Genomic DNA, 24,745 nt, shown 5'->3' on the forward strand with positions numbered 1-24,745 from the left:
ACGTGGATAATTTATCTACGTTATCTCATAACCTACATAATGATTCTAGGTTGCATAGATAACGTGGATAATTTATCTACATTATGTAAATAACGTTGATAATTTATCTACGTTATCTCAAAAACCTAGATAATGAATTTAGATTATATAGATAACGAGGATAGTTTATCTGCGCTTTTAAAATAACGTGGATAATTTATCTACGTTACGTAAATAACGTGGATAATTCATCTGCGATATGAAAGTAACGTGTATATTTTATCTACGTTATCAATATAACCAAGATAATGAATCTAGGTTGTATATTTTACGTTGATAATTTATATAGATAACGTGGATAATTTATCTGAGTTATGTAAATAACGTTGATATTTTATCTGTGTTATCTCAATAACCTAGATAATGAATCTAGGTTGTATGGGTAACGTGGATAATTTATCTAAATTATGTAAATAACGTGGATAATCTATCAACGTTATGTAAATAACGTAGATGATTCGTCTACGTTATGAAAGTAACGTGTATATTTTATCTACGTTATCTAAATAACATAGGTAATGAATCTGGGTTGTATAGATTACTTTGATAATTGACCTACGTTATGTAAGTAACGTTGAAATTTTATCTGTGTTATCCCAATAACCTAGATATTGAATCTAGGTTGTACGGATAACGTGGATAATTTATCTAAGTTATGTAAATAACGTGGATAATCTATTAACTTTATGTAAATAACAATAACCTAGATTATGAATATAAGTTGTATATTTTAAGATGATAATTTATTTACGTTATTTAAATAACGTGGAAATTTATCTATGTTATCTAAAGAAACTAAATAATTGCTACGGTACGTACATAACGTGGGTATTTTGTCTACCTCATCTCAATAACTTAGATAATGGATCTAGGTTGTATTGATATCCTAGATAATGAATCTAGGTGCTATAGATAACATGGGTAATTTATCTACGTTTTGTAAATAACTTGGATATTTTATCTATGATATCTCAATGACGTGGATATTTTATTTTCGTTATCTCAATAACTTGGATATTTTATCTATGTACGTTATGTACATGACGTTGTTGTTTTACCTACGTTATCTCAATAACATATATAGTAGATCTATGTAGTATGGATAACGTGGATAATTTATCTATGTTATCAAAATAACGTGGATGTTTTATCTACGTTATGCAATAACGTGGAAGTTTTATCTACGTTATGCAATAACGTGGAAGTTTTATCTACATTATCTATTCGACGTTTAGAGTTTATTCTCGATATCTGAATATAATAGGAAGATTTTCTATGTCATCTAAATACTCTCAAGAATTTATCTACATCGCAGACATTATATTTGCGATATCTTAACGCATCAGTTCTATGCACTTTAGTTTATATAATCTCCATTACAAATTCTGGTCATTTCACATTCTCCATCTCTATTGACCTTGTTGTATATTCAATTTCTATCCTCCACATCCTTTACACATATATGCGACAGGACACTACTCTGCTCATCATTTAAAATATCATTAAATTTAAATTATTATTTTTTAATTATTAAACCAAGTTTTTCTTTCTCGGTGGGAAAATTTATTTATTTTCCCACAAAGTTTGTGTAAAAAGTTAACAAAATTCTGCAGAATGAACAAAAAGCGTATCTTATAGCGGCGATTGTGTCATGTGGAAATGGATTATTGTTGTCGTAGCTTGTGGTGTAAGGGGCGGTCGGGTTGGCTGATAGGACTCCGTGTTTCTTCTACGTTTTTGAGGTTAAGCAAACAACAACAAAACGAAAAGTTGTCACCAAACTTTTGCTTTAGGTGGTTTTTTGATTTCAAGTGATGTTTCCCCACATATATCGCTCATGACAAATTCATTCGGGACGCCCTAGGATGATAGTTGCTTTGACTTTTAACATTGCAATTATCAACTATGGTAAAATATATTGAAAAAGGACTTTTCGTAATTAAATTTTAATTAGAATTTGCTTTAAAATTTAAAACTTTATTTTGGAACTTTATCTACATTATTTTCTAGTTTTTGGTTTTTGAGTATTTTTTTGCTTTTCTTAAGGTCTATGGTAAGCAGTGAGAGTTCCGTTCTTTCACCTCTGTATACCAGTGGCATGGGGTTTATTTGAAATGTTCATAACTTAAGTAAATTCGTTCGCTGAGAGAGAGTCCTTCTAGGCGTGTGTGTGTTTTTCTTCTTCTTCCTTTTCGTCTTAAAATCTAAACTAAATACGAGTTTTCTAATATTACAAAGCCTCTAATAGAAACAAGCTGGTCCTAGATGCACGCGGAATTGTTGATTCGCTTCACCCACATCTCGAATGGCAATGTCGACAATTGGCAGTCTCTGGGTCTTTTGGGTGGTGTAGGTAATTACGGTCTTGGCCCAGGTATTGGAACGTTTCTGAAAAACCAAACGCAATATATAAAGCAAATATTCAATTAAGTTCTCCCACTTCTGGAGAGGCCTCCAATACTCACCCTACACTCGTCGAGTTCTGCCTCATAGCGCAATCGTTGGGGACCCTTTGGTGTCAATTCAGCATCATTCCACGACAACAGCTTCAAGCCATCCCTAGAAACAGAAACCAGACATATTTCAAATTTCAAAAAAATATCTAAAATCTCCTCCTCTGTCTTACCTGGCCGACGATGCATCATCATGCAAATAGGCCACTGTGTTTCTACAATGGAATGTTATCTTCTGGCTAGCCCGACTGGATAGCAATTGCAAGAAACCCATTTGATTGGAGTCGGTCTTGTAGTTGATATCCATGCCATCAGCCATTTCACCCAACCAAACCTCCTTCTCACTGCCCACATAGCTGAGGGTGTTCGATTCCTTGGGTTGTGGCAATATGCATGTTGCCCGTCTCTCCTTTTCACAGTGGACCAAGATAGCATCTTGTATATCACCCTCATTAGGATCAATCCAATATTCTCCTGAGTTAAAGTCAGGATAGGCAGCAAAGAGATCGCGACAGGTCTTGGCAGGAGCTGTTTGTTGGCCATTGGGCCGCTTAAAGCGTTCAAACGAAGCTTTAACATGATCAAAGGCCTTCATGACCAAAGCCTGTTTCTCCTCATCGGACAGTCCCTCGGTCAGCTTATCAATCATGGGTTGATCACCCATAACATCCACACCCTTGGTTTGTCCCTGGCTGAGCAGGGCCGTCAAAGCTGCCACATCATAACCCAAAGTTTCTCCAGGAGGTCCAGGAGGACCTGGGGGACCAGCTGGACCCACGGGACCTGGTTTGCCATCATGACCGCTATAACCCCTGGGACCTGCTGGTCCTGGTGCACCTGGAGGGCCTGGATTGCCATCTCTGCCTTGGGGACCTCTCATGCCCATCTCACCAGGTTTACCTGGAGCTCCTTGCAAACCTGGTAAGCCTGTGTCACCCTTCAAACCAGGAGCACCAGGCAAACCTTGCAAACCAATCAGACCTCTGTGACCTTTAATACCCTTTGGACCGGGTTCGCCGGTTTCACCTTTAGGACCTTCATTACCAGGAGGTCCAGCCTTGCCTCTTGGACCCATGGGACCCACAACACCTGGTAGACCTGTTTCACCTTTAGGACCGCGTTCGCCATGTGGACCTGCAGGGCCAGTGGGACCTGGTGGACCGGGTTGACCTGGATTGCCGGGGGCGCCTTGATTACCCTGTTGGCCTGGTGGTCCCTTGTCACCAGGTCGACCTTGAATACCAGGAGCACCAGGTTTGCCAGCAGGACCAACGGGACCTTGTTCGCCTTGGGGACCGGGATTACCTTGTGGACCCAACAAACCTTGGGGACCAGGTGGACCATCTTTGCCTGGCTTGCCTGGTTGGCCAGTTTCTCCAGCTGGACCTCTCAAGCCACGTAAACCTTGAGCACCTGGAGGTCCAGGTAGGCCGGGCATACCACGATCACCAACAGGACCTTGGGGTCCTTGACTGCCAGGGGCTCCAGGTGGACCATCATTGCCAGTTTCTCCCTTCTGACCTTCTGGGCCGGGGGGACCTTGTAAGCCAGGTTGACCAGGTTGACCTGGGCGACCATGTTCACCAGGGTTACCTTTGGGACCTTGGGGACCAGCAATACCAGGTTGACCAGGGCTGCCAGGTTGTCCCTAGAAAATAACAAAAACTCTCATTAAATCACCGGTTTTCGTGGTCCTCTAAACACACTTACCGGGGCTCCAGCATCTCCTGGTCTTCCAGGCAAACCACTCATACCAGGCTCACCTCTCAAACCGGGTTCACCTCTACCACCCTTAGGACCTGTCAAACCAATTGGACCGGGTAGACCCTGCTCACCAGGCTGGCCTTGGGGACCAACATCACCTTGAGAACCCTTAACACCCATTAAACCGCGATCACCTTTAGCACCAGGGAGACCCACAATACCGGGAGCACCAGGGAAACCTGGTGGACCAGCAGGACCTATGGGACCTCGTTCACCGGGAGAACCATTTGCACCTTGTTCACCAGGTGTACCGGGATTGCCAGGGCTGCCACGTTCTCCGGGTTCTCCAGGGGCGCCTGGGGGACCAACATTGCCTTGGGGACCTCTGTCACCGGGACGGCCGGGGGCACCTTCTGGACCCATGGGACCCATGCTACCACGTTCACCTTTAACACCTGCAGGACCTGGTAAGCCTTTGTGGCCGGGAATACCCATCATGCCGGGAGGACCCATGTGACCTTTTTCGCCGGGTTTTCCAGGAAGTCCCTAAAAACAAAATAATTCCTCAAATTTCCAAAAATTTTTTCAATACCCCAACTTACCGGTGGTCCATCATGACCTGGATTTCCAGGTTCACCTCTTTCACCAGGAGTGCCTGGCTGACCAATGGGACCTCTTTCTCCAGGATAACCTCTCTCACCTCTCAAACCAGCTGGGCCAGTTGGACCTTGGGGACCTGGTGGGCCATGAGCACCATCCTTACCAGGGCTGCCTGGACTACCAGGGGCTCCTGGCAAGCCTTGGAAACCTCTAGGACCCGTGGGACCAGCTTCTCCTCTTGCGCCATCTTGACCAGGGGGACCAGGTGGTCCTTGGGCCCCGGGTAAACCATCTTTGCCATTATCACCACGGGGTCCGGGGGGACCAGCAACACCAGGTTCTCCTGCTTTGCCAGGTTCTCCGGGAATACCTTTATCGCCTGGAATACCCATTGGACCGGGTAGACCTTGAAGACCCTGAGGGCCTTGTTCACCTGGTTTACCATCAGCACCTGGAGGACCACGTTCACCTGGTGGACCATCTCTGCCATCGGGACCAACACGACCGGGGAGACCTCTTAAACCTTGAAGACCAGGCAAACCTGTTGGACCAATATCACCGTTGCTACCCTTTTCACCAGGAGGACCTTGGATGCCTCTCTCACCGGGTGCTCCCTTGGGGCCCATGGGACCATCGGGTCCAGGTAGGCCAGGAAGACCGGGAGAACCACGTTCACCAGTGGGACCAGCGGGACCTGTGGGTCCACGCATGCCACGTTTACCACGTTTGCCTTCGGGGCCAACTGTACCAGGTAGGCCACGAGGACCTGGTTGACCGGCTTCACCTTTAATACCTTGGTCACCTGGATAGGGGAAATTTGGGGATTATAAAGGAATCCTGGGAGTAATCTGAGTTGTTGGACATACCTTTAAAACCTCTTTCGCCGGGTTGGCCTGGAGCACCTTTAACACCCGGTTCACCGGGACTGCCAGGCATTCCATCAGGACCTCTGGGACCTGGGAAACCTTGGGGACCAGCAATACCAGGAGAACCCATGGAACCTTTATCGCCAGGCATACCATCCTTACCGGGAGGGCCGGGAAGACCATTTTCTCCAGTGGCTCCGGGACGACCAGCCTCACCACGTGGACCCTGCAAGCCTTGATCACCTTTGGGACCCATGTGACCCATATCACCTTTGGCACCAGGAATACCGGGGAAGCCTGGGGGGCCGGGTTTGCCTATTGAACCAGGTTGGCCTGGAGTACCGGGATTGCCATCCAAACCTCTGGCACCGGGTTGGCCAGGGGGACCTTCACGACCACGTTCTCCTCGGGGACCAGCAGGACCCTGGAAAAGGAAGATTTAATGAATTGTTGGTAAGGAAATAATGACTTTCTAACTTACTGTTGAGCCAGGAGGTCCCACGGGACCCATTACACCAGCAGAACCTTTCTCACCGGGAGCACCCATTTCACCTTTAGCACCATCCAAACCGGGTAAACCACGATGACCCTTTAAACCAGGTTGCCCAGGAAGACCGGGCAGACCACGAGGGCCTGGAGTTCCTGCTAGACCTTGGGGTCCTGGTTCACCATCTTCACCGGGCATGCCATCCTTTCCAGGAGGACCAGGCAAACCTCTGGGACCCATTGGACCTGGTGGACCTTGGACACCAGGTTCTCCTGGCTCACCGCGAGTACCTTGGAAACCTTGAGGCCCCTGGGGTCCCACATTGCCGGGAGGACCACGAGGTCCTGGTTGACCATTTGTCGGTATAGGTATGGGGGCATAGAATGCGGCAGCTGTATTAGGACCCTTCTCCGAGTTGGCGTACTCAGCAGCCAATTGTTGATGATAATAGCTCATATCCGGCATGGGACCAGGAGGTCCGGGATTGCCGGGTACACCAGGAGTACCAGGTGCACCAGGATAACCTGACTCTCCGGCAGGACCTTGGGCACCAGGATAACCTGGTTCACCTCTGGGTCCCAAAGCTGCTTCGTAGGGATTATAAGCTGGAGTTGTTTGTGGAGTGACAGGCTTTGGAGTCGTTGTGGGTATTTCATCCAAGGGTTGAAGATCTATGGCTGGGCCTAGTCCTGACTTACAATCATCTGACGGGGTACAGTCCACCTTTCCCTCTCTACAGATACAATTGTGGACACAATTGTTTTGTTCGGTGGTAAATTCGTCATTATCGCGATACCAGTTACCCTCATAGAAACAGGAGAAGGCATTGATGACACTGGATGCCATGCGGGGGGTGGGGGTAGAGGGTGCTACTTCTGTAAGGGAAGGAGAAATTTATTACAATGCAATGTTGTGTAAAGCGAAGCATATCAACTTACCCACACCCTGTGCCTCAAAGGTATCAACATCAGAACCTAAATCTGAAAATAAAATAGAACAGAAAATATTTTGATTCAGACCTTGTTTCGCTGAGCTATGCCATGTGAGAGCCATTAATCATGCATTTATGTGTGTCAGTAGAAAAGCTGGGCAATAAAAGTGACACCATTGCAGTGCACGAATCTTAACTAAATTGCATCTATTCATTTAGGAAGACATTGTATGGGTTTGCAATTAACTTTGCCGAACACATGTGTCTGGACAAAATGAGGTAAATGCTTCGAATGACAGTGGTGTGAATATGAATGAATGAGCTTTTCTTTAGGAAATCTGCAATATAGCCTGGCTGAATAAAGGTTTCCATGGGAAATCTGCAATTCAGCCTGGCTGAATAAAGGTTTCCCTGGGAAATCTGCAATTCAGCCTGGCTGAATAAAGGTTTCCATAGGAAATCTCCAATTCAGCCTGGCTGAATAAAGGTTTCAATAGGAAATCTGCAATTCAGCCTGGCTGAGTAAAGGTTTCCATAGGAAATCTGCAATTCAGCATGGCTGAATAAAGGTTTCCATAGGAAATCTGCAATTCAGCATGGCTGAATAAAGGTTTCCATAGGAAATCTGCAATTCAGCCTGGCTGAATAAAGGTTTCCATAGGAAATCTGCAATTCAGCCTGGCTGAATAAAGGTTTCCATAGGAAATCTGCAATTCAGCCTGGCTGAATAAAGGTTTCCATAGGAAATCTGCAATTCAGCCAGCCTTTCCTACAAATAATTGTGCTTTTTGTTTCTATTTTGCATAACCTTATGTGAATTGCATTGAATTGGCATACAATTCCGAAACTTCTTTGTCTACATAAATCATCTTTTTATTCATAAATATTACTTTAACATATTGACAATATGGAGGACAGCGATGACAGCCAACAATTTGCAAACTGTGGCGCTTTTTAACAATTAAAAAATATTGGCGCTATCGACGTCATGTTGGAAACGATTATTAACTCAATATGTTGTGTGCGGAATGAATATCAATTGATGTGCATTGTTGAAGCTATTCTTAGATGCTGGGACAAGTGCAAAAATTGTGTTCCGAGAAAATGGGTCAATTTCAATATTGTCTTGGTCTTGCAGGTCTTGAGACTACCTACCATCATCATAATTATTGTAATCATAATTATCTAAATCATCCAAACTGGCATCATCGGGTTTGGGTTCCTCGGCTTGGGGACGTTCTACAATCTTTTTTCTTAGGCGGGCCTTTTTTGTCTTTTTGAGTTTTGTTTTGGAATCTTTTCCATCGGCAGTTTCGTTGGCAGTTACGGCTTCTATTAGAACACAGGCGGTGATAACCAGCCAAAATAGTTTTAAATGCATTGTTGTGGTGGTTGTGGTCGGTCGTCCGCTCCCTCTACTTTTCGTTCCACATTGGAATCACAACTGAATGGATTTAAGTATTGGTGATAATCTAAGAAGAAAAATAGAACAGACACAAGAATAACCCAATTAAAATTTTGAAATCAGGAAATTGGAGTAAAGAAGCACATAAAACAAAAACAAAACCGATTTTAATGCATTTTAATAATAAGTTTGGAAGTGTTTGTTGTTGGTTTTTTATTGTTTGAAGGGAACGCTAATCATGTTCCATTCATTTGTTTCTTCTTGTTTCAATTCTTTCTATTCAATGTTAAAAGTTCACCGAAATTTGTTGATAAGTCCCATTTGATCGCTACCAAAGGAGTGTAGTCTCTTATCACTCGCTTAAGACTAGCGGACTGAGCAGCAATTGAAATTGTCACTAAAATTTGACATTTTTCTATTTCCTGTTGACACTGACACAACAAAAAATTTGATGAAGACATCAATGTGAAGCAATCAATGCATGTGATGCTCATTTAGCTGTATAGAGTTTTTTATAGGAGAACATTTATTCAGCTTGGCTGAATAAAGTTTCTTATAGGGAAACACTTATTCAGCATAGCTGAATAGAGTTTTGTATACGAAAACACTATTCAAACTGGCCCAATAGAAGTTTTCCTATAGAAAACAGTAAGCTGAATGGAGTTCTCTATAGGAAAATACTTATTCAACTAAGCTGAATAGAGTTTTCTATAGGAAAACTTGTATTCAGCTTAGCTGAATAGAGTTTTCTACAGGAAAACTTGTATTCAGCTTAGCTGAATAGAGTTTTCTACAGGAAAACTTGTATGCAGCTTAGCTGAATAGAGTTTTCTATAGGAACAATTATATTCAGCCAAGCTGAATAGAGTTTTCTATAGGAAAAGCTTAGCTGGGCTTAAATCTAGTTTAGTAAAAACTCTCCGATTTTTTCGAAATTTTTTCCATAGGTAGATATTTTTACGCTGATTACGGGAATGTAAAACTTTCTTGGGGGACGGACCCGGTTACCCGGTTATTCGACCCGAAAGTCCGGGTACCCGGTACCCGGTACCCGATAGACCCGGTTCTACTGAACCGATTCTTACAATGTGTATCGTTGGAAAGCTTATGAAAATACCTATCCAACAAGTGGTCATATGATGGGGTTATCGCCAGGGGTTCAGAAGTTATAACCAAAATACCTCTTTTTGGACCCGGGTTTTTCCATAAAACCCTCAAAAAGTCGAAAAAGAGCCCATTATGGGTGCTCAATTAATTCACGTAATTTTATAGCTCATACTTCAACCATTCCAAAATGGTGCCATTTGTTATAATACCTTCACTGGGTCCAGAGATATTGACCTTAGAATGAGAGAAAAATTTAAAATTTAGAAGAAAATGTTGTTCCCATTCCCTAGATTTGAACCTGTCCATAGGAGAAAGTCTTAAATCCCCGGCCGAAGGCCGGCTACTTAGAGAAAATTTATACTTTAAAAGAAAATGTTGTTCCCATTCCCTAGATTTGAACCTGTCCATAGGAGAAAGTCTTAAATCCCCGGCCGAAGGCCGGCTACTTAGAGAAAATTTATAATTTAAAAGAAAATGTTGTTCCCATTCCCTAGATTTGAACCTGTCCATAGGAGAAAGTCTTAAATCCCCGGCCGAAGGCCGGCTACTTAGAGAAAATTTATAATTTAAAAGAAAATGTTGTTCCCATTCCCTAGATTTGAACCTGTCCATAGGAGAAAGTCTTAAATCCCCGGCCGAAGGCCGGCTACTTAGAAAAAAATTTACTTAAAAAAAGTGGGTACGATGGTTCTAAGGTCAATATCTCTGGACCCAGTGAAGGTATTATAACAAATGGCACCATTTTGGAATGGTTGAAGTATGAGCTATAAAATTACGTGAATTAATTGAGCACCCATAATGGGCCCTTTTTCGACTTTTTGAGGGTTTTATGGAAAAACCCGGGTCCAAAAAGAGGTATTTTGGTTATAACTTCTGAACCCCTGGAGAGAACCCCATCATATGACCACTTGTTGGATAGGTAGTTTCATAAGCTTTCCAACGATGCCCATTTTGTAAGAATCGGTTCAGTAGAACCGGGTCTATCGGGTACCGGGTACCCGGACTTTCGGGTCGAATAACCGGGTAACCGGGTCCGTCCCCCGAGAAAATTTTATATTCCCGTAATCAGCGTAAAAATACCTACCTCTGGAAAAAATTTCAAAAAAATCGGAGAGTTTTTACTAAACTAGATTTGTTCCCTTAGCTGAATAGCGTTTTCTATAGGAATAGAGTTTTCTATAGGAAAACATGTATTCAGCTTAGCTGAATAGAGTTTTCTATAGGGAAACTTGTATTCAGCTTAGCTGAATAGAGTTTCCTATAGGAAAACTTGTATTCAGCCTGGCTGAATAGAGTTTTCTATGGGAAACTTGTATTCAGCTTGGCTGAATAGAGTTTTCTATGGGAAAACTTGTATTCAGCTTGGCTGAATAGAGTTTTCTATGGGAAAACTTGTATTCAGCTTGGCTGAATAGAGTTTTCTATGGGAAAACTTGTATTCAGCTTGGCTGAATAGAGTTTTCTATGGGAAAACTAGTACTCAGCCTGGCTGAATAGAGTTTTCTATGGGAAAACTAGTATTCAGCCTGGCTGAATAGAGTTTTCTATGGGAAAACTAGTATTCAGCCTGTCTGAATAGAGTTTTCTATGGGAAAACTAGTATTCAGCCTGGCTGAATAGAGTTTTCTATGGGAAAACTAGTATTCAGCCTGGCTGAATAGAGTTTTCTATGGAAAAACTTGTATTCAGCTTAGCTGAATAGAGTTTTCTATGGGAAAACTTGTATTCAGCCTGGCTGAATAGAGTTTTCTATGGGAAAACTAGTATTCAGCCTGGCTGAATAGAGTTTTCTATGGGAAAACTAGTATTCAGCCTGGCTGAATAGAGTTTTCTAGAGGAAAACTTGTATTCAGCTTAGCTAAATAGAGTTTTCTATAGGAAAACTTGTATTCAGCTTACCTCACTAGAGTTTTCTAAAGGAAAACTTGTATTCGGCTTAGCTGAATAGAGTTTTCTATAGGAAAACTTGTATTCAGCTTAGCTGAATAGAGTTTTCTATAGGAAAACTTGTATTCAGCTTAGCTGAATAGAGTTTTCTATAGGAAAACTTGTATTCAGCTTAGCTGAATAGAGTTTTCTATAGGAAAACTTGTATTCAGCTTAGCTGAATAGAGTTTTCTATAGGAAAACTTGTATTCAGTTTAGCTGAATAGAGTTTTCTATAGGAAAACTTGTATTCAGCTTAGCTGAATAGAGTTTTCTATAGGAAAACTTGTATTCTCTCATTCTAAGGTCAATATCTCTGGACCCAGTGAAGGTATTATAACAAATGGCACCATTTTGGAATGGTTGAAGTATGAGCTATAAAATTACGTGAATTAATTGAGCACCCATAATGGGCCCTTTTTCGACTTTTTGAGGGTTTTATGGAAAAACCCGGGTCCAAAAAGAGGTATTTTGGTTATAACTTCTGAACCCCTGGAGAGATCATATGCCTGGCTGAATAGAGTTTTCTATGGGAAAACTAGTATTCAGCCTGGCTGAATAGAGTTTTCTATGGGAAAACTAGTATTCAGCCTGGCTGAATAGAGTTTTCTATGGAAAAACTTGTATTCAGCTTAGCTGAATAGAGTTTTCTATGGGAAAACTTGTATTCAGCCTGGCTGAATAGAGTTTTCTATGGGAAAACTAGTATTCAGCCTGGCTGAATAGAGTTTTCTATAGGAAAACTTGCATTCAGCTTAGCTGAATAGAGTTTTCTATAGGAAATCTTGCATTCAGCTTAGCTGAATAGAGTTTTCTATAGGAAAACTTGCATTCAGCTTAGCTGAATAGAGTTTTCTATAGGAAAACTTGTATTCAGCCTGGCTGAATAGAGTTTTCTATGGGAAAACTTGTATTCAGCTTGGATGAATAGAGTTTTCTATGGGAAAGCTTGTATTCAGCCTGGCTGAATAGAGTTTTCTATGGGAAAACTTGTATTCAGCCTGGCTGAATAGAGTTTTCCATAGGAAAACTTGTATTCGGCTTAGCTGAATAGAGTTCTCTATAGGAAAACTTGCATTCAGCTTAGCTGAATAGAGTTTTCTATTTTGTAAGAATCGGTTCAGTAGAACCGGGTCTATCGGGTACCGGGTACCCGGACTTTCGGGTCGAATAACCGGGTAACCGGGTCCGTCCCCCGAGAAAATTTTATATTCCCGTAATCAGCGTAAAAATACCTACCTCTGGAAAAAATTTCAAAAAAATCGGAGAGTTTTTACTAAACTAGATTTGTTCCCTTAGCTGAATAGCGTTTTCTATAGGAATAGAGTTTTCTATAGGAAAACATGTATTCAGCTTAGCTGAATAGAGTTTTCTATAGGGAAACTTGTATTCAGCTTAGCTGAATAGAGTTTCCTATAGGAAAACTTGTATTCAGCCTGGCTGAATAGAGTTTTCTATGGGAAACTTGTATTCAGCTTGGCTGAATAGAGTTTTCTATGGGAAAACTTGTATTCAGCTTGGCTGAATAGAGTTTTCTATGGGAAAACTTGTATTCAGCTTGGCTGAATAGAGTTTTCTATGGGAAAACTTGTATTCAGCTTGGCTGAATAGAGTTTTCTATGGGAAAACTAGTACTCAGCCTGGCTGAATAGAGTTTTCTATGGGAAAACTAGTATTCAGCCTGGCTGAATAGAGTTTTCTATGGGAAAACTAGTATTCAGCCTGTCTGAATAGAGTTTTCTATGGGAAAACTAGTATTCAGCCTGGCTGAATAGAGTTTTCTATGGGAAAACTAGTATTCAGCCTGGCTGAATAGAGTTTTCTATGGAAAAACTTGTATTCAGCTTAGCTGAATAGAGTTTTCTATGGGAAAACTTGTATTCAGCCTGGCTGAATAGAGTTTTCTATGGGAAAACTAGTATTCAGCCTGGCTGAATAGAGTTTTCTATGGGAAAACTAGTATTCAGCCTGGCTGAATAGAGTTTTCTAGAGGAAAACTTGTATTCAGCTTAGCTAAATAGAGTTTTCTATAGGAAAACTTGTATTCAGCTTACCTCACTAGAGTTTTCTAAAGGAAAACTTGTATTCGGCTTAGCTGAATAGAGTTTTCTATAGGAAAACTTGTATTCAGCTTAGCTGAATAGAGTTTTCTATAGGAAAACTTGTATTCAGCTTAGCTGAATAGAGTTTTCTATAGGAAAACTTGTATTCAGCTTAGCTGAATAGAGTTTTCTATAGGAAAACTTGTATTCAGCTTAGCTGAATAGAGTTTTCTATAGGAAAACTTGTATTCAGCTTAGCTGAATAGAGTTTTCTATAGGAAAACTTGTATTCAGTTTAGCTGAATAGAGTTTTCTATAGGAAAACTTGTATTCAGCTTAGCTGAATAGAGTTTTCTATAGGAAAACTTGTATTCTCTCATTCTAAGGTCAATATCTCTGGACCCAGTGAAGGTATTATAACAAATGGCACCATTTTGGAATGGTTGAAGTATGAGCTATAAAATTACGTGAATTAATTGAGCACCCATAATGGGCCCTTTTTCGACTTTTTGAGGGTTTTATGGAAAAACCCGGGTCCAAAAAGAGGTATTTTGGTTATAACTTCTGAACCCCTGGAGAGATCATATGCCTGGCTGAATAGAGTTTTCTATGGGAAAACTAGTATTCAGCCTGGCTGAATAGAGTTTTCTATGGGAAAACTAGTATTCAGCCTGGCTGAATAGAGTTTTCTATGGGAAAACTAGTATTCAGCCTGGCTGAATAGAGTTTTCTATGGAAAAACTTGTATTCAGCTTAGCTGAATAGAGTTTTCTATGGGAAAACTTGTATTCAGCCTGGCTGAATAGAGTTTTCTATGGGAAAACTAGTATTCAGCCTGGCTGAATAGAGTTTTCTATAGGAAAACTTGCATTCAGCTTAGCTGAATAGAGTTTTCTATAGGAAATCTTGCATTCAGCTTAGCTGAATAGAGTTTTCTATAGGAAAACTTGCATTCAGCTTAGCTGAATAGAGTTTTCTATAGGAAAACTTGTATTCAGCCTGGCTGAATAGAGTTTTCTATGGGAAAACTTGTATTCAGCTTGGATGAATAGAGTTTTCTATGGGAAAGCTTGTATTCAGCCTGGCTGAATAGAGTTTTCTATGGGAAAACTTGTATTCAGCCTGGCTGAATAGAGTTTTCCATAGGAAAACTTGTATTCGGCTTAGCTGAATAGAGTTCTCTATAGGAAAACTTGCATTCAGCTTAGCTGAATAGAGTTTTCTATAGGAAAACTTGTATTCAGCCTGGCTGAATAGAGTTTTCTATGGGAAAACTTGTATTCAGCTTGGATGAATAGAGTTTTCTATGGGAAAACTTGTATTCAGCTTAGCTGAATAGAGTTTTCTATAGGAAATTTGTAGCTGAATAGAGTTTTCTATAGGAAAACTAGCTGAATAGAGTTTTCTATAGGAAAACTTGTATTCAGCTTTGCTGAACAGAGTTTTCGAAAGGGAAACACTTATTCAGCTTACGTGAATAGAGCTTTCTTTACGAAAACCTGTACTCAGTTTAGCTGAAAAAAGTTTTCTATAGGAAAACACTTATTCAGCTTTGCCGAATATAGTTTTTCAGATATAAACCCTTATTGTATCACGTTTTATAAAATACAAACCCAATTCTGATTAAATCTTAAATTCCGATTTGCAGTAGATGCAGAAATCCCGTATATTTTTGAATATTTTCAATAAAAATTCAATATTCTAAGCGAGATTTTGAAAATAGAAACTTCAAGGAATATGCTCTCCACTTTTTTTTTGAAAAATTTCGTATTTTTCTTAAATTTCTTAAAATTTATTTTTTTTTTGCTTAATTTTATTAAGGTCCGCAATATTTTAAATATTTTTTATTTGTCCATATTATCTAAAAATACTTTATTTCTGTTTTAAGAATACAGTTTTTATTCGTTTTAATACATATTTTTTAGTTTTATATAAAAATTCATTTATTGCCAGTTTTTATTTTTTTTTTATTTTTTTTTTGTTGCATTTTTTAATTTTAATTTTTTTTAGTTTTTTAATTTCCAATAATTGTAATAAAGTCTTCTTTTGAAAAACTTATAATTTATATTTTTCATGAAATTGTTTTTTTTTTCAATCCGTTTTCATTTCAATTCTTACATTTGATCCTTATTTTTTTTTTTGTCAAATTTCTCACACAGCACTTAAATCACAGTCACTTTATGTTAAAAAACACTTTTTTCGCTTCCTTTCTTTTTACCACCGGACCCGTTTTCCACTACTTTTTCGAGATGTTGATCGTTTTAAATATTCAAATAAACTGTATCAGAATGAAGACGGAATCAGAATTTATAGTTTTCAAGCATGGCTTCATGGAAAAAGTAATGATCATTAGAAGACAATTTATATTCAGCAACATATTTTCTTATTCAGCAACTAGAATAGAAATAGAGAAGAGCATATTTCTAAATACCGAGCATAACATCGAAATAAACACTTTTCGGGAGAGAGAGCGAGCATATAAGCGATGCTTTTGTATGGTAGAACCCCAAACGCATTTGTCATTTATGCTGGGCTACTTTGTCTGCTATGCTGTGCATGAAGTTTAGGGGGACAACGCTTGATAAGAGTTTCTTCTGTTGTATCAGACTATGAAATAAAGAAAACATTGAAACATTGCGTAGACATGAAAATCGATTTATTTTTGTTGTTATATTAATAGAATCTCGCTTATCTCTTTTTTGTGACCAAAAGCCGGCCGGTGGCATAGCGCCAAGTAATTGATGTACTAGTGGTCCAATTATTAATCTAAAAATTTGTAATACTCAAGTTTAAAGGTTATGTTTGTTTGAAATTAAAGAAGAGCAGATAAGTAAACAGAAAACTGTTTGTGTGGTTGGAAATTTTATACGATTGTTTTGGAGAATCCAAAATCGTCGAAATAAAAAAATAAAAAAAATGAAAAAAGAAATGATTTTAACATTTTAGCAATTGTGAATATTGTAATGAATTGTAAATATAATTCCAAGAGTGGGAACAAACATTTATGAGTAATATATCATGGGATACTTAAGTCCACTAGTCATGGTAATGATGGAGAGAATATCTTTTAAATATTTTCTTCTACAGAGAGAAGACCCTGTGGTCTTCTATAAACTAAAAATTATGTTCTCTTCTATATACGAGCACAGAAGGCACTGTGGTCTTCTATACACAGCAGACTCAATAGTTAGAAGACCCGGACGGCATCATAAATATATTCGCTATGGCCTTTTATCGACTCGGCCAATTTACCCTAGAGTAGACCCCCCTTGCACAGTGGTCGCTGCCAGTGGCCAACATTAAAAAAATGAAAGTCCAATTTTTGGTACCAAATGTGTCCATATCTACTCCTAACATGTTAAATTTTCCTAAAATTAATTTGTTATGGATTACTTCTTACTGTAATCTTTGAGATTAGCAACAAAAAGGAGAAATTTTAACAGGTTGGATTTCAAGGTGAATTCAGTGCAAAAGATACGTGAAAGTAAAATATTCATATCAAACTAAATTAAATATATATTGACCAAACTTAATTCAAATATTGAAAAACAATGTATTAACTTAATTTTCATGCAGTTTTGTGTTTGTTAATTTTTGAAATTCATTATTGAATACGTGTGTTCACTGAAGGACTTTTGTAATGTAATTTTTTTCAGCATAATTAAATTTAACGAATTTTTTTTTTAAAGAACGGTAGATGTCTTAAGATTATATTTTCAAAATATCAGCTGCAACTTTCCGTAACTTTGGAACTTGCTCCCAAAATACTAAGGGTACCTTTCATGGTGTTTTTGTCATTTTTACAGATGTGCAGGTGATACTCTTCAGCTTTTAAATATATAGAAGAGACATTGTGCGGTTCAGTTATATGAAGGATACGTCACAATGTGGTCCTCAATGTAAAATTTGGAAAATTAAGTCATTTTGATTGATTATTACGGTTAGAACCCTAAAAATACCGAATATTGGACGGTTCCGATTTATGGGGACAACATCAAAGGCCTACCTCCAGGAAAGATTAAGTGCCTTTTCGGTCATTTCGAATTAATAATTTATATAAAACATTCAAAATTTCGAAAATCGGGCGGTACCATTATATGAGGACCCTGCCAAACGTGGAACCAATTCAAAAATTTTTTGCAAGAAAGTTTTCTTACACTAGGGAATACCGATAGCCAAATTTTAGCCAATTTACTACACCATTTTCAGATGTACATAATTCGAAAAAATTTAATTGTAATTCGAAAATTACGAATACAATTCTCGACTTGCAAATGAAGTGTAACAAATTACAACTGAAATTATACGAATTATATCTGAACAAGTAAAAAAGTGTCAGTTGGCTTTGCAGACAGATATATACCCTCAGCCAATGTGAAGTGAAACTTTCATCTACGGGCAGATCGAATGTATTTAGGGTCTCTTCAGAATTTTGTCGCCCTTTTTGAACATTTGAACTTGCCGACAAAAATGTGGATTAGGAGTTAACTGCACTTAGACACAAATGTTGAACTTTTGTGGGGAGATACCCTTAGGGAGGACCGAAATGGACCATTTTAGAAGTTAAACTAAATTTTGACAAAATATTAGGATATCCAAAGTTTGGACCAAATTGGTTGCACCATTCAAGTGATATCGTCCTAGCGTTTTAGTGAAATTTTTTTAAATATTGGGTAGAAGTTCCGGAAGTTGTGGACCGGTATTGCCCCATGAAACTAAGTTTGGATTTAATATGACGAAGATCAAATGTTAGACCAAAACGGTTGAACAGTTCGAGAGTTATCGTGCTATCCGACCGCCACATATGGTGACATAGGGGTTTTTCACACTTTTTGGGCTGTTTTGGACTTGCCCTGAAAAAACTTTTACCGTCGTAATGGAGGTAGCGAATGCAAATGCTTCAACAAAAATTAAAGTGATTCTAGAGCAGGTCTTAAAATGAAATTATCCGAAATTTTGTGTGTGAGGTTCCAGAAGAAGTAGACAAATGGTAGATATATTAGGATGACTCTGCACATTACATCGGTCACTCCCTTCAAGAGTTATCGTGCGCACAATTTTTCCGAATATTTTTGAACTTTTGTGGGGGAGGTGGGACAGGTACCTGAAGGAGTGGGCCGATATAGGCCATCTTCGAACTTAAACTAAGTTTGGACAAACTATTACGAAAGCCAAATTTTGGACCGAATCGGCAGATCCGTTCGAGAGTTATCTTCCGCTCCAACCACTACACATGGTGTCATAGGGGCTTTTTGCATCTTTTAGGTTATTTTCTCAGGAAGTATGGACTTGCCCCTGATGTGACTTGTACCGTCGTATGGCAGACAGTGAATACAAGTTGTTGCAATAAAAACCAAATCGATTCGAGAGCAGGTCCTAATCTGAACTTATCCGAAATTTTGTGTGGGAGGTACCCGAAGGAGTGGACCGATTGAGTCCATATTGGAACCCCATCTATGACTGGTAGAAGTTTTAGGATATGGAAAGTATGGACCAAATCGGTTGCCCTCTTCAAGAGTTATCGTGCGCACATATTTTCCGAACATTTTCGAACTTTTGTCGGGGAGGTACCTGAAGGAGTGGGCCGATATGGCCCATCTTCGAACTTAAACTAAGTTTGGACAAAATATTACGAAATCCAAACTTTGGATCAAATCGGCTCATCCGTTCGAGAGTTATCGTGCGCACCAGCCAGCCAGACAGACGGACGGACATAGCTAAATCGACTCCAAATTGTCTGAAACACATAGGATCGTCTACTGCAGAGTAGATGGCCATAGGACCGTATACTGTAGAGTAGATGGCCCATAGGGTTGTCTACTGCAGACTAGATGGCCCATAGGGTCGTCTACTGCATAGTAGATGACCCATAGGGTCGTTTACTGTAGAATAGACGTTACCGTGGGTTGTCAACTCCAGAGTAGATGTCCCCGTGGGTTGTCTACTGCAGAGTAGACGGCCCGTAGGTACGTCTACTGTAGAGTAGATTGCCCGTTAGGCCGTCTGCTACCAATTATATAACCCTTAATCCTTCGACTATTGATAGAAGTCTAATATCGAGTAGATTTGTCCTTCAGTGCAGTAGATGGGTTGTATATTGTAGAGTATATGACGCCATTTGGATTGGGGTGACCCTTTAGAACTTGATCATTGTAGTCTATGGCATATTAGATGGCCCTTAAGATTGGTCGCTGTAGAGTAGATGGTCCTTAAGGTCGTTTACAGTAGAGTATATAGCCCCTTTGGGGGGTCTACTGCAGAGTAGATGACCCATAGGATCGTCTGTTATAGGGTAGATGGCCCATACTGTAGAGTAGTTGGACCTTTTGGTAGTCTAATGTAAAGAAGATTGCGCCTTGGGTCGTCTACTATAGAGTAGATGGGTCCTCAGGTGGTCTACTGTAGATTAGATGGATCCTCTGGTGGTCTATTGTAGATCACATGGCCACTTGGGTCCTATATTGTGAAGTAGATGGTCACTAGTTTCTTCTACTGTGAAGGATATTGGCCCATGTGTCGTGTATTGTATAGTAAATGCCACCTAGAATCGTCTGCTGTTCAGTTGGGTCGTCTACTTTACAGTAGGTTGCTTCTACGGTCGTATAATATAAAGTAGATGGTCACTTGGTTCGTCTTCTGTGGAGTAAATGTCTCTTGTTTCGTATACGTCATTGTCTACGTATACGAAAGAAGAGACCATTTACTTCACAGGCGAGCAAAGTGACCATCCATTTTACAGTATACGACCGTAGGGGTCATCTCAAGCTCATGAATATTGCTTCCTAATGCCGTTAATAATTTGAAACAGTAATTTAATTTGATAATTTATAATTTTTATTTAGTGGGCTACGCGAACAAAAGTTTTTTTCCAAAATTATAAGTTTTCTTTAAGTAGCCGGCCTTCGGCCGAGATTTAAGACTTTCTCCTATGGACAGGAGCAAAAGTGGCCTACGCGAACAAAAGTTTTTCCAAAATTATAAGTTTTCTTTAAGTAGCCGGCCTTCGGCAGGGATTTAAGACTTTCTCCTATGGGCAGGAGCAAAAGTCGTAAACGCAATCAAAAGTACTCACCACGAGCTTTAAAATGATACCCATATTGCCCAAGTAAAAATAGTAAAATCTCAAGACCCATATCTCGAGATGTATGGACTCCTCCCGAAAAAGCTATATATTGTTGTAATCAGAAGCAAAAGTCGTAATTGCAAAGAAAAGTACTCACCACGAGCTTTAAAATGATACCCATATTGCCCAAGTAAAAATAGTAAAATTTCAAGACCCATATTTCGGGAAGAATGGACCTCCCCCGGGAAATATATATATACAGTTGTGATCAGGGTCCCAAGGACTACCTATGGTGAAAATTTCAGCCCGAGCCGAGAGGTGCCCATAAATAATGTAATGTTAAAGTGGACTTTCCCGAAATGTCAAGACCCATATCACGGGAAGTATGGACTTCCCCCAGAAAATATATATATAGTTGTTATCAGGGTCCCAAGGACTACCTATGGTGAAAATTTCAGCCCGATCCGAGAGGTGCCCTTAAACGAGACTTAAGCCGTTCAAATGTTTGTATTTTGTTCCTACAATACTCCCCTCCAGGAGAACCTATATTTAATAAATTAAATGTTACACGGTTTCTTTCTTTTTTATTCAAGCACATTTTCTCAGAATCGGGCGCTTCCACGAATGCTGATTTGACCCGATCTATTGAAATGAAATAGTTCTAGCTTGTCCGTTCATTTCTATTATGAAATATTTCTTATTCATTTTAATAATCCTATGTGGGCCTTCGTATGGGCCTATGGAACCTTTCTACCATACCATTAGCTTGTGGATGATACGCCGTAGTTTGTGTTCTATGACTTCCTATTAAATGCGGAACAAAATTTAGACGTGAATTGCGCTCCCGGATCACTAGTTTTTCTTATTGGTACTCAAAAACGGCTTACATAATTATTACAAACTGTCTTCGCAACTGTTGCGGACAATAGATACCTTAAAGGGTAGGCTTCCGGCCAACGTGTATGCCAGTCAATAACAGTTAGTATATATTGATGACCGTGAGATGGGGAAACGGGCCAACAATGTCAATATGGATATGTTTGAACCTGCCTATAGGAATTTCTGCATCGATGTTTCACACCCCAAATGTATATTCCAAAAATCTATATCGATGGATTTCATATTAAGATGCATAGTCCTATCAAGCAAAATTTCGTTTAGTTCGTTATTCGCTATTTGCAATTGCTTCAATTTCAAATAAACCTGGAAAGCGTATCCGCAACTAAATTTGACTCTCCTTTTACATACCGAACATCACTGGTAAATTGTGATATAAATTCAAGATGTCTAGCCTGTCTTGAACTTCTTTCAGTTTTCGAATTCAGTGCCGAGATCAGCGGTTTATGATCCGCATGGGCCCATGGGTGCCGGGGATGTGATAAACTTTGTTTCGGACATGACCCGTATAAACCAGGGTAACCCTGGACCTTTACATTCACCTTCGTGACTGAAAGCGACTTCAAATCTTCCTTGGTTTTAGTAGAACGGGGGTACGTTCAGTATTACCCTAGAAGTAATTTCTGTAAGGTTTCGCGCCACTTACTCATGGTCTGAAATATTAGACTTGCCATAGTTAAGATCTTGCTGGTCCCGATCTTAATGCCCATAAAGGGCTAACAATATATGCTGCTACCGCGCCTCCTGTGGTCAGACGTAGACCAGCAAGTCACCCACTGTGGACGCGTCTTCTTGCGTTTTTACAGGATTTTCGACTTGGCGGCTCAAACCATGTTGCGCGATTGCACGGGAAGAACAATGCCATCTGTTGGCGAACATCCCTTTGATGAGGATGAGGTCTAATTTTTACCACAAAAAAATCTACGTCAGACTTCGTACTGTGGCTTCCCATAGAACATTTTGCATAATTGCTTGAGGTGAACTTTTAACTTTATCCGCTACAAAGGAATATCATATTAATCCTTATAAAGCCACTAAAATCCAATATTCACAAATTTTAACGCAGAGCATCTTCATCAGCATCTTTGGCATTTAGTTAAAGGCGGTGGTGGTTGGTGATAGATCTCCTTCTCATCTTCTTCATGGTTTTGCTATAAATAAAAGTTTGGGTTTTTTGTGAGGTTTTCACGTGCAGTGTCATCATCAAAGGCTATGACTTTAAATGTGAAGGTTAGATCTGAGATACTTATATACATATATCAACAACAACAACTGAAATATGTCTTCCTTTTTGTTTGCGCTCCATGACATTAAATTTCGTAGCCAAATGACGATGATGATGAGGATGACTGTGGCGTTAAAGACGACGATGATGATGATGACGGCGTTGTTGTTAAAGCTTGCAAATGTTGCTCCAAATGTCATAGCTTGTCGTTAAGTATGGTGGTGATATTGTGGTTGTTGTAGTTGGTTTGTCGCTATTTTTTGTTGTTATTTGTTGTGTGTGCTCAACAACATGTCGAAATAATATAAACGAAACTAATACTATTAAGTTTTTGTTGTTAACACACACCAGCAACAACAACAACAAGGCGTCCCCAAATTTGACCTCGCTGCCCTCTTCTGCTCCATAACTTTCTTTTTCTTTATATAATGCCATTCATCTCGTGCTCTCGTTCATACTTTTATCGTTGTTGTTGTCGTTGTCCGTCGTCTTCTTTCGGTGTGTGAGCCTTTCTTTTGACAAGTATCAGAGGTTGTTGAACATGTCTGAAGCATTTAAATTTGTTGCTTGATGACATTGAGTAGGTTTATGTGTGTATGTGGGTGTGTTCCTTATTATGTACGAGTGTGTGTTCGTTATATTGTTATTGTGCGGTAGTTAGATGGTTCAAAAACACTTGAATGTCATAGAATTTGAGTTAAGAAAGCGATTATAAAGTACAAACACATCACAAACTTACACACATACAGCTTCACATGCCACTGCTTGCTTTGGCATCTCCCACAAAATTCTTCAGCTAGAAAAGTGTGTTAGAAAACTCAACAATAACAAAAACTTAGTGAATTCACAACATGTTGCCTCTAATACAAATTAAAAATCTTTAGAATTTTCTTTTTTCCCTTCGCTTTTGTTTTGTTCAGTCTGATGGAATTTTTTATTAGTTAAAGGATACTGTTAATTTGTATCCTTTTAGTAAATATGAAATCATTCCCCCCTATCCTACCACCACCACTTTAATCTCTTTGACGTTATGTAGAGCCGAACGAATACCAATCCCCCAATCCCCAAACCAAATGACAACAGCAACAACAATAATTCATCAATATTTCATAGACAGGATAATCCATGAGCAAAAAGCTAAAGTTCATACCCAAGAGAATGCTGATGGATTGTCGTTATTTTTGCTGCTGTTTTTGCTTTTGTTGTTAAATTCGGCAATAAAAAAGGACACGTATTCTCATTTTTTTCTGTAAGTTGAGTGCGATTAAATGCATGCCAACAGAGAGTAGAAAGAATGTCTTTTATAGAGTTAAGGGAAATTGGTGAAGACAGTGATTTAGAGGGAAAACAGTAGGAGTCACAAGTGACCATAAACTCAACAGCAGAGGACACAAGGGCCCACTTACACTACTGTAGACGAGCCAAGGGGCCATCGACTCTAACGTAGACGAGGGGAAGGACCCATTTGTTCTATAGTAGACGACCCTCTGTGCCAACTACTCTACAGTAGACGACCATTTGGACTATCTACCCTAAAGTAGACGACCCTTTGGGCCATCTACCCTAAAGTAGACGACCCTTTGGGCCATCTACCCTACAATAGACGACCCTCAGGGCCATCTACTCTACAGTAGACGACCCTTTGGGCCATCTACTCTACAGTAGACGACCCTTTGGGCCATATACCCTAAAGTAGACGACCCTTTTGGCCATCTACCCTAAAGTAGACGACCCTTTGGGCCATCTACTCTACAGTAGACGACCCTTTGGGCTATCTACTCTATAGTAGACGACCCTTTGGGCCATCTACTCTATAGTAGACGACCCTTTGGGCCATCAACTCTACAATAGACGACCCTTTGGGCCATCTACTCTACAGTAGACGACCCAAGGGGCCATCTACTCTACAGTAGACGACCCAAGGGGCCATCTACTCTACAGTAGACGACCCAAGGGGCCATCTACTCTACAGTAGACGACCCAAGGGGCCATCTACTCTA

General features: G+C 39.9%; 2 protein-coding genes across 3 annotated transcripts in view; one reads left to right on the plus strand and one right to left on the minus strand.

Annotated features, from left to right (window-relative positions):
• The window catches only part of LOC141405495 (DNA fragmentation factor subunit alpha-like), a 121,226-nt gene that overhangs the window by 78,705 nt on the left and 17,776 nt on the right, over window positions 1-24,745 (plus strand). The window lies entirely within an intron of this gene.
• Window positions 1,996-15,850, minus strand: LOC141405494 (uncharacterized). Its single transcript, XM_073989886.1, has 10 exons — window positions 15,679-15,850; window positions 8,236-8,552; window positions 7,088-7,129; window positions 6,144-7,024; window positions 5,663-6,086; window positions 4,799-5,598; window positions 4,203-4,742; window positions 2,666-4,140; window positions 2,505-2,598; window positions 1,996-2,427 (listed from the first exon to the last, which is right to left on the minus strand). Exons 2-10 carry the CDS (start codon window positions 8,459-8,461, stop codon window positions 2,281-2,283), a joined length of 4,629 nt encoding a protein of 1,542 aa, XP_073845987.1. The 5' UTR covers window positions 8,462-8,552; window positions 15,679-15,850; the 3' UTR covers window positions 1,996-2,280.

The sequence above is a fragment of the Musca autumnalis genome, unplaced genomic scaffold (assembly GCF_047663935.1).
Source record: "Musca autumnalis isolate F117 unplaced genomic scaffold, ASM4766393v1 scaffold_5, whole genome shotgun sequence".
Taxonomy (NCBI): Eukaryota; Metazoa; Arthropoda; class Insecta; order Diptera; family Muscidae; genus Musca; species Musca autumnalis.

Coding starts and splice junctions, on each gene's coding strand:
- LOC141405494 (XM_073989886.1), bottom strand. CDS start 8,461: ATGCATTTAAAACTATTTTGGCTGGTTATCACCGCCTGTGTTCTAATA. Junction 7,130..8,235: donor TTACAATAATTATGATGATG/GTAGGTAGTCTC, acceptor TTTTATTTTCAG/ATTTAGGTTCTGATGTTGAT. Junction 7,025..7,087: donor CTTTGAGGCACAGGGTGTGG/GTAAGTTGATAT, acceptor CTTCCCTTACAG/AAGTAGCACCCTCTACCCCC.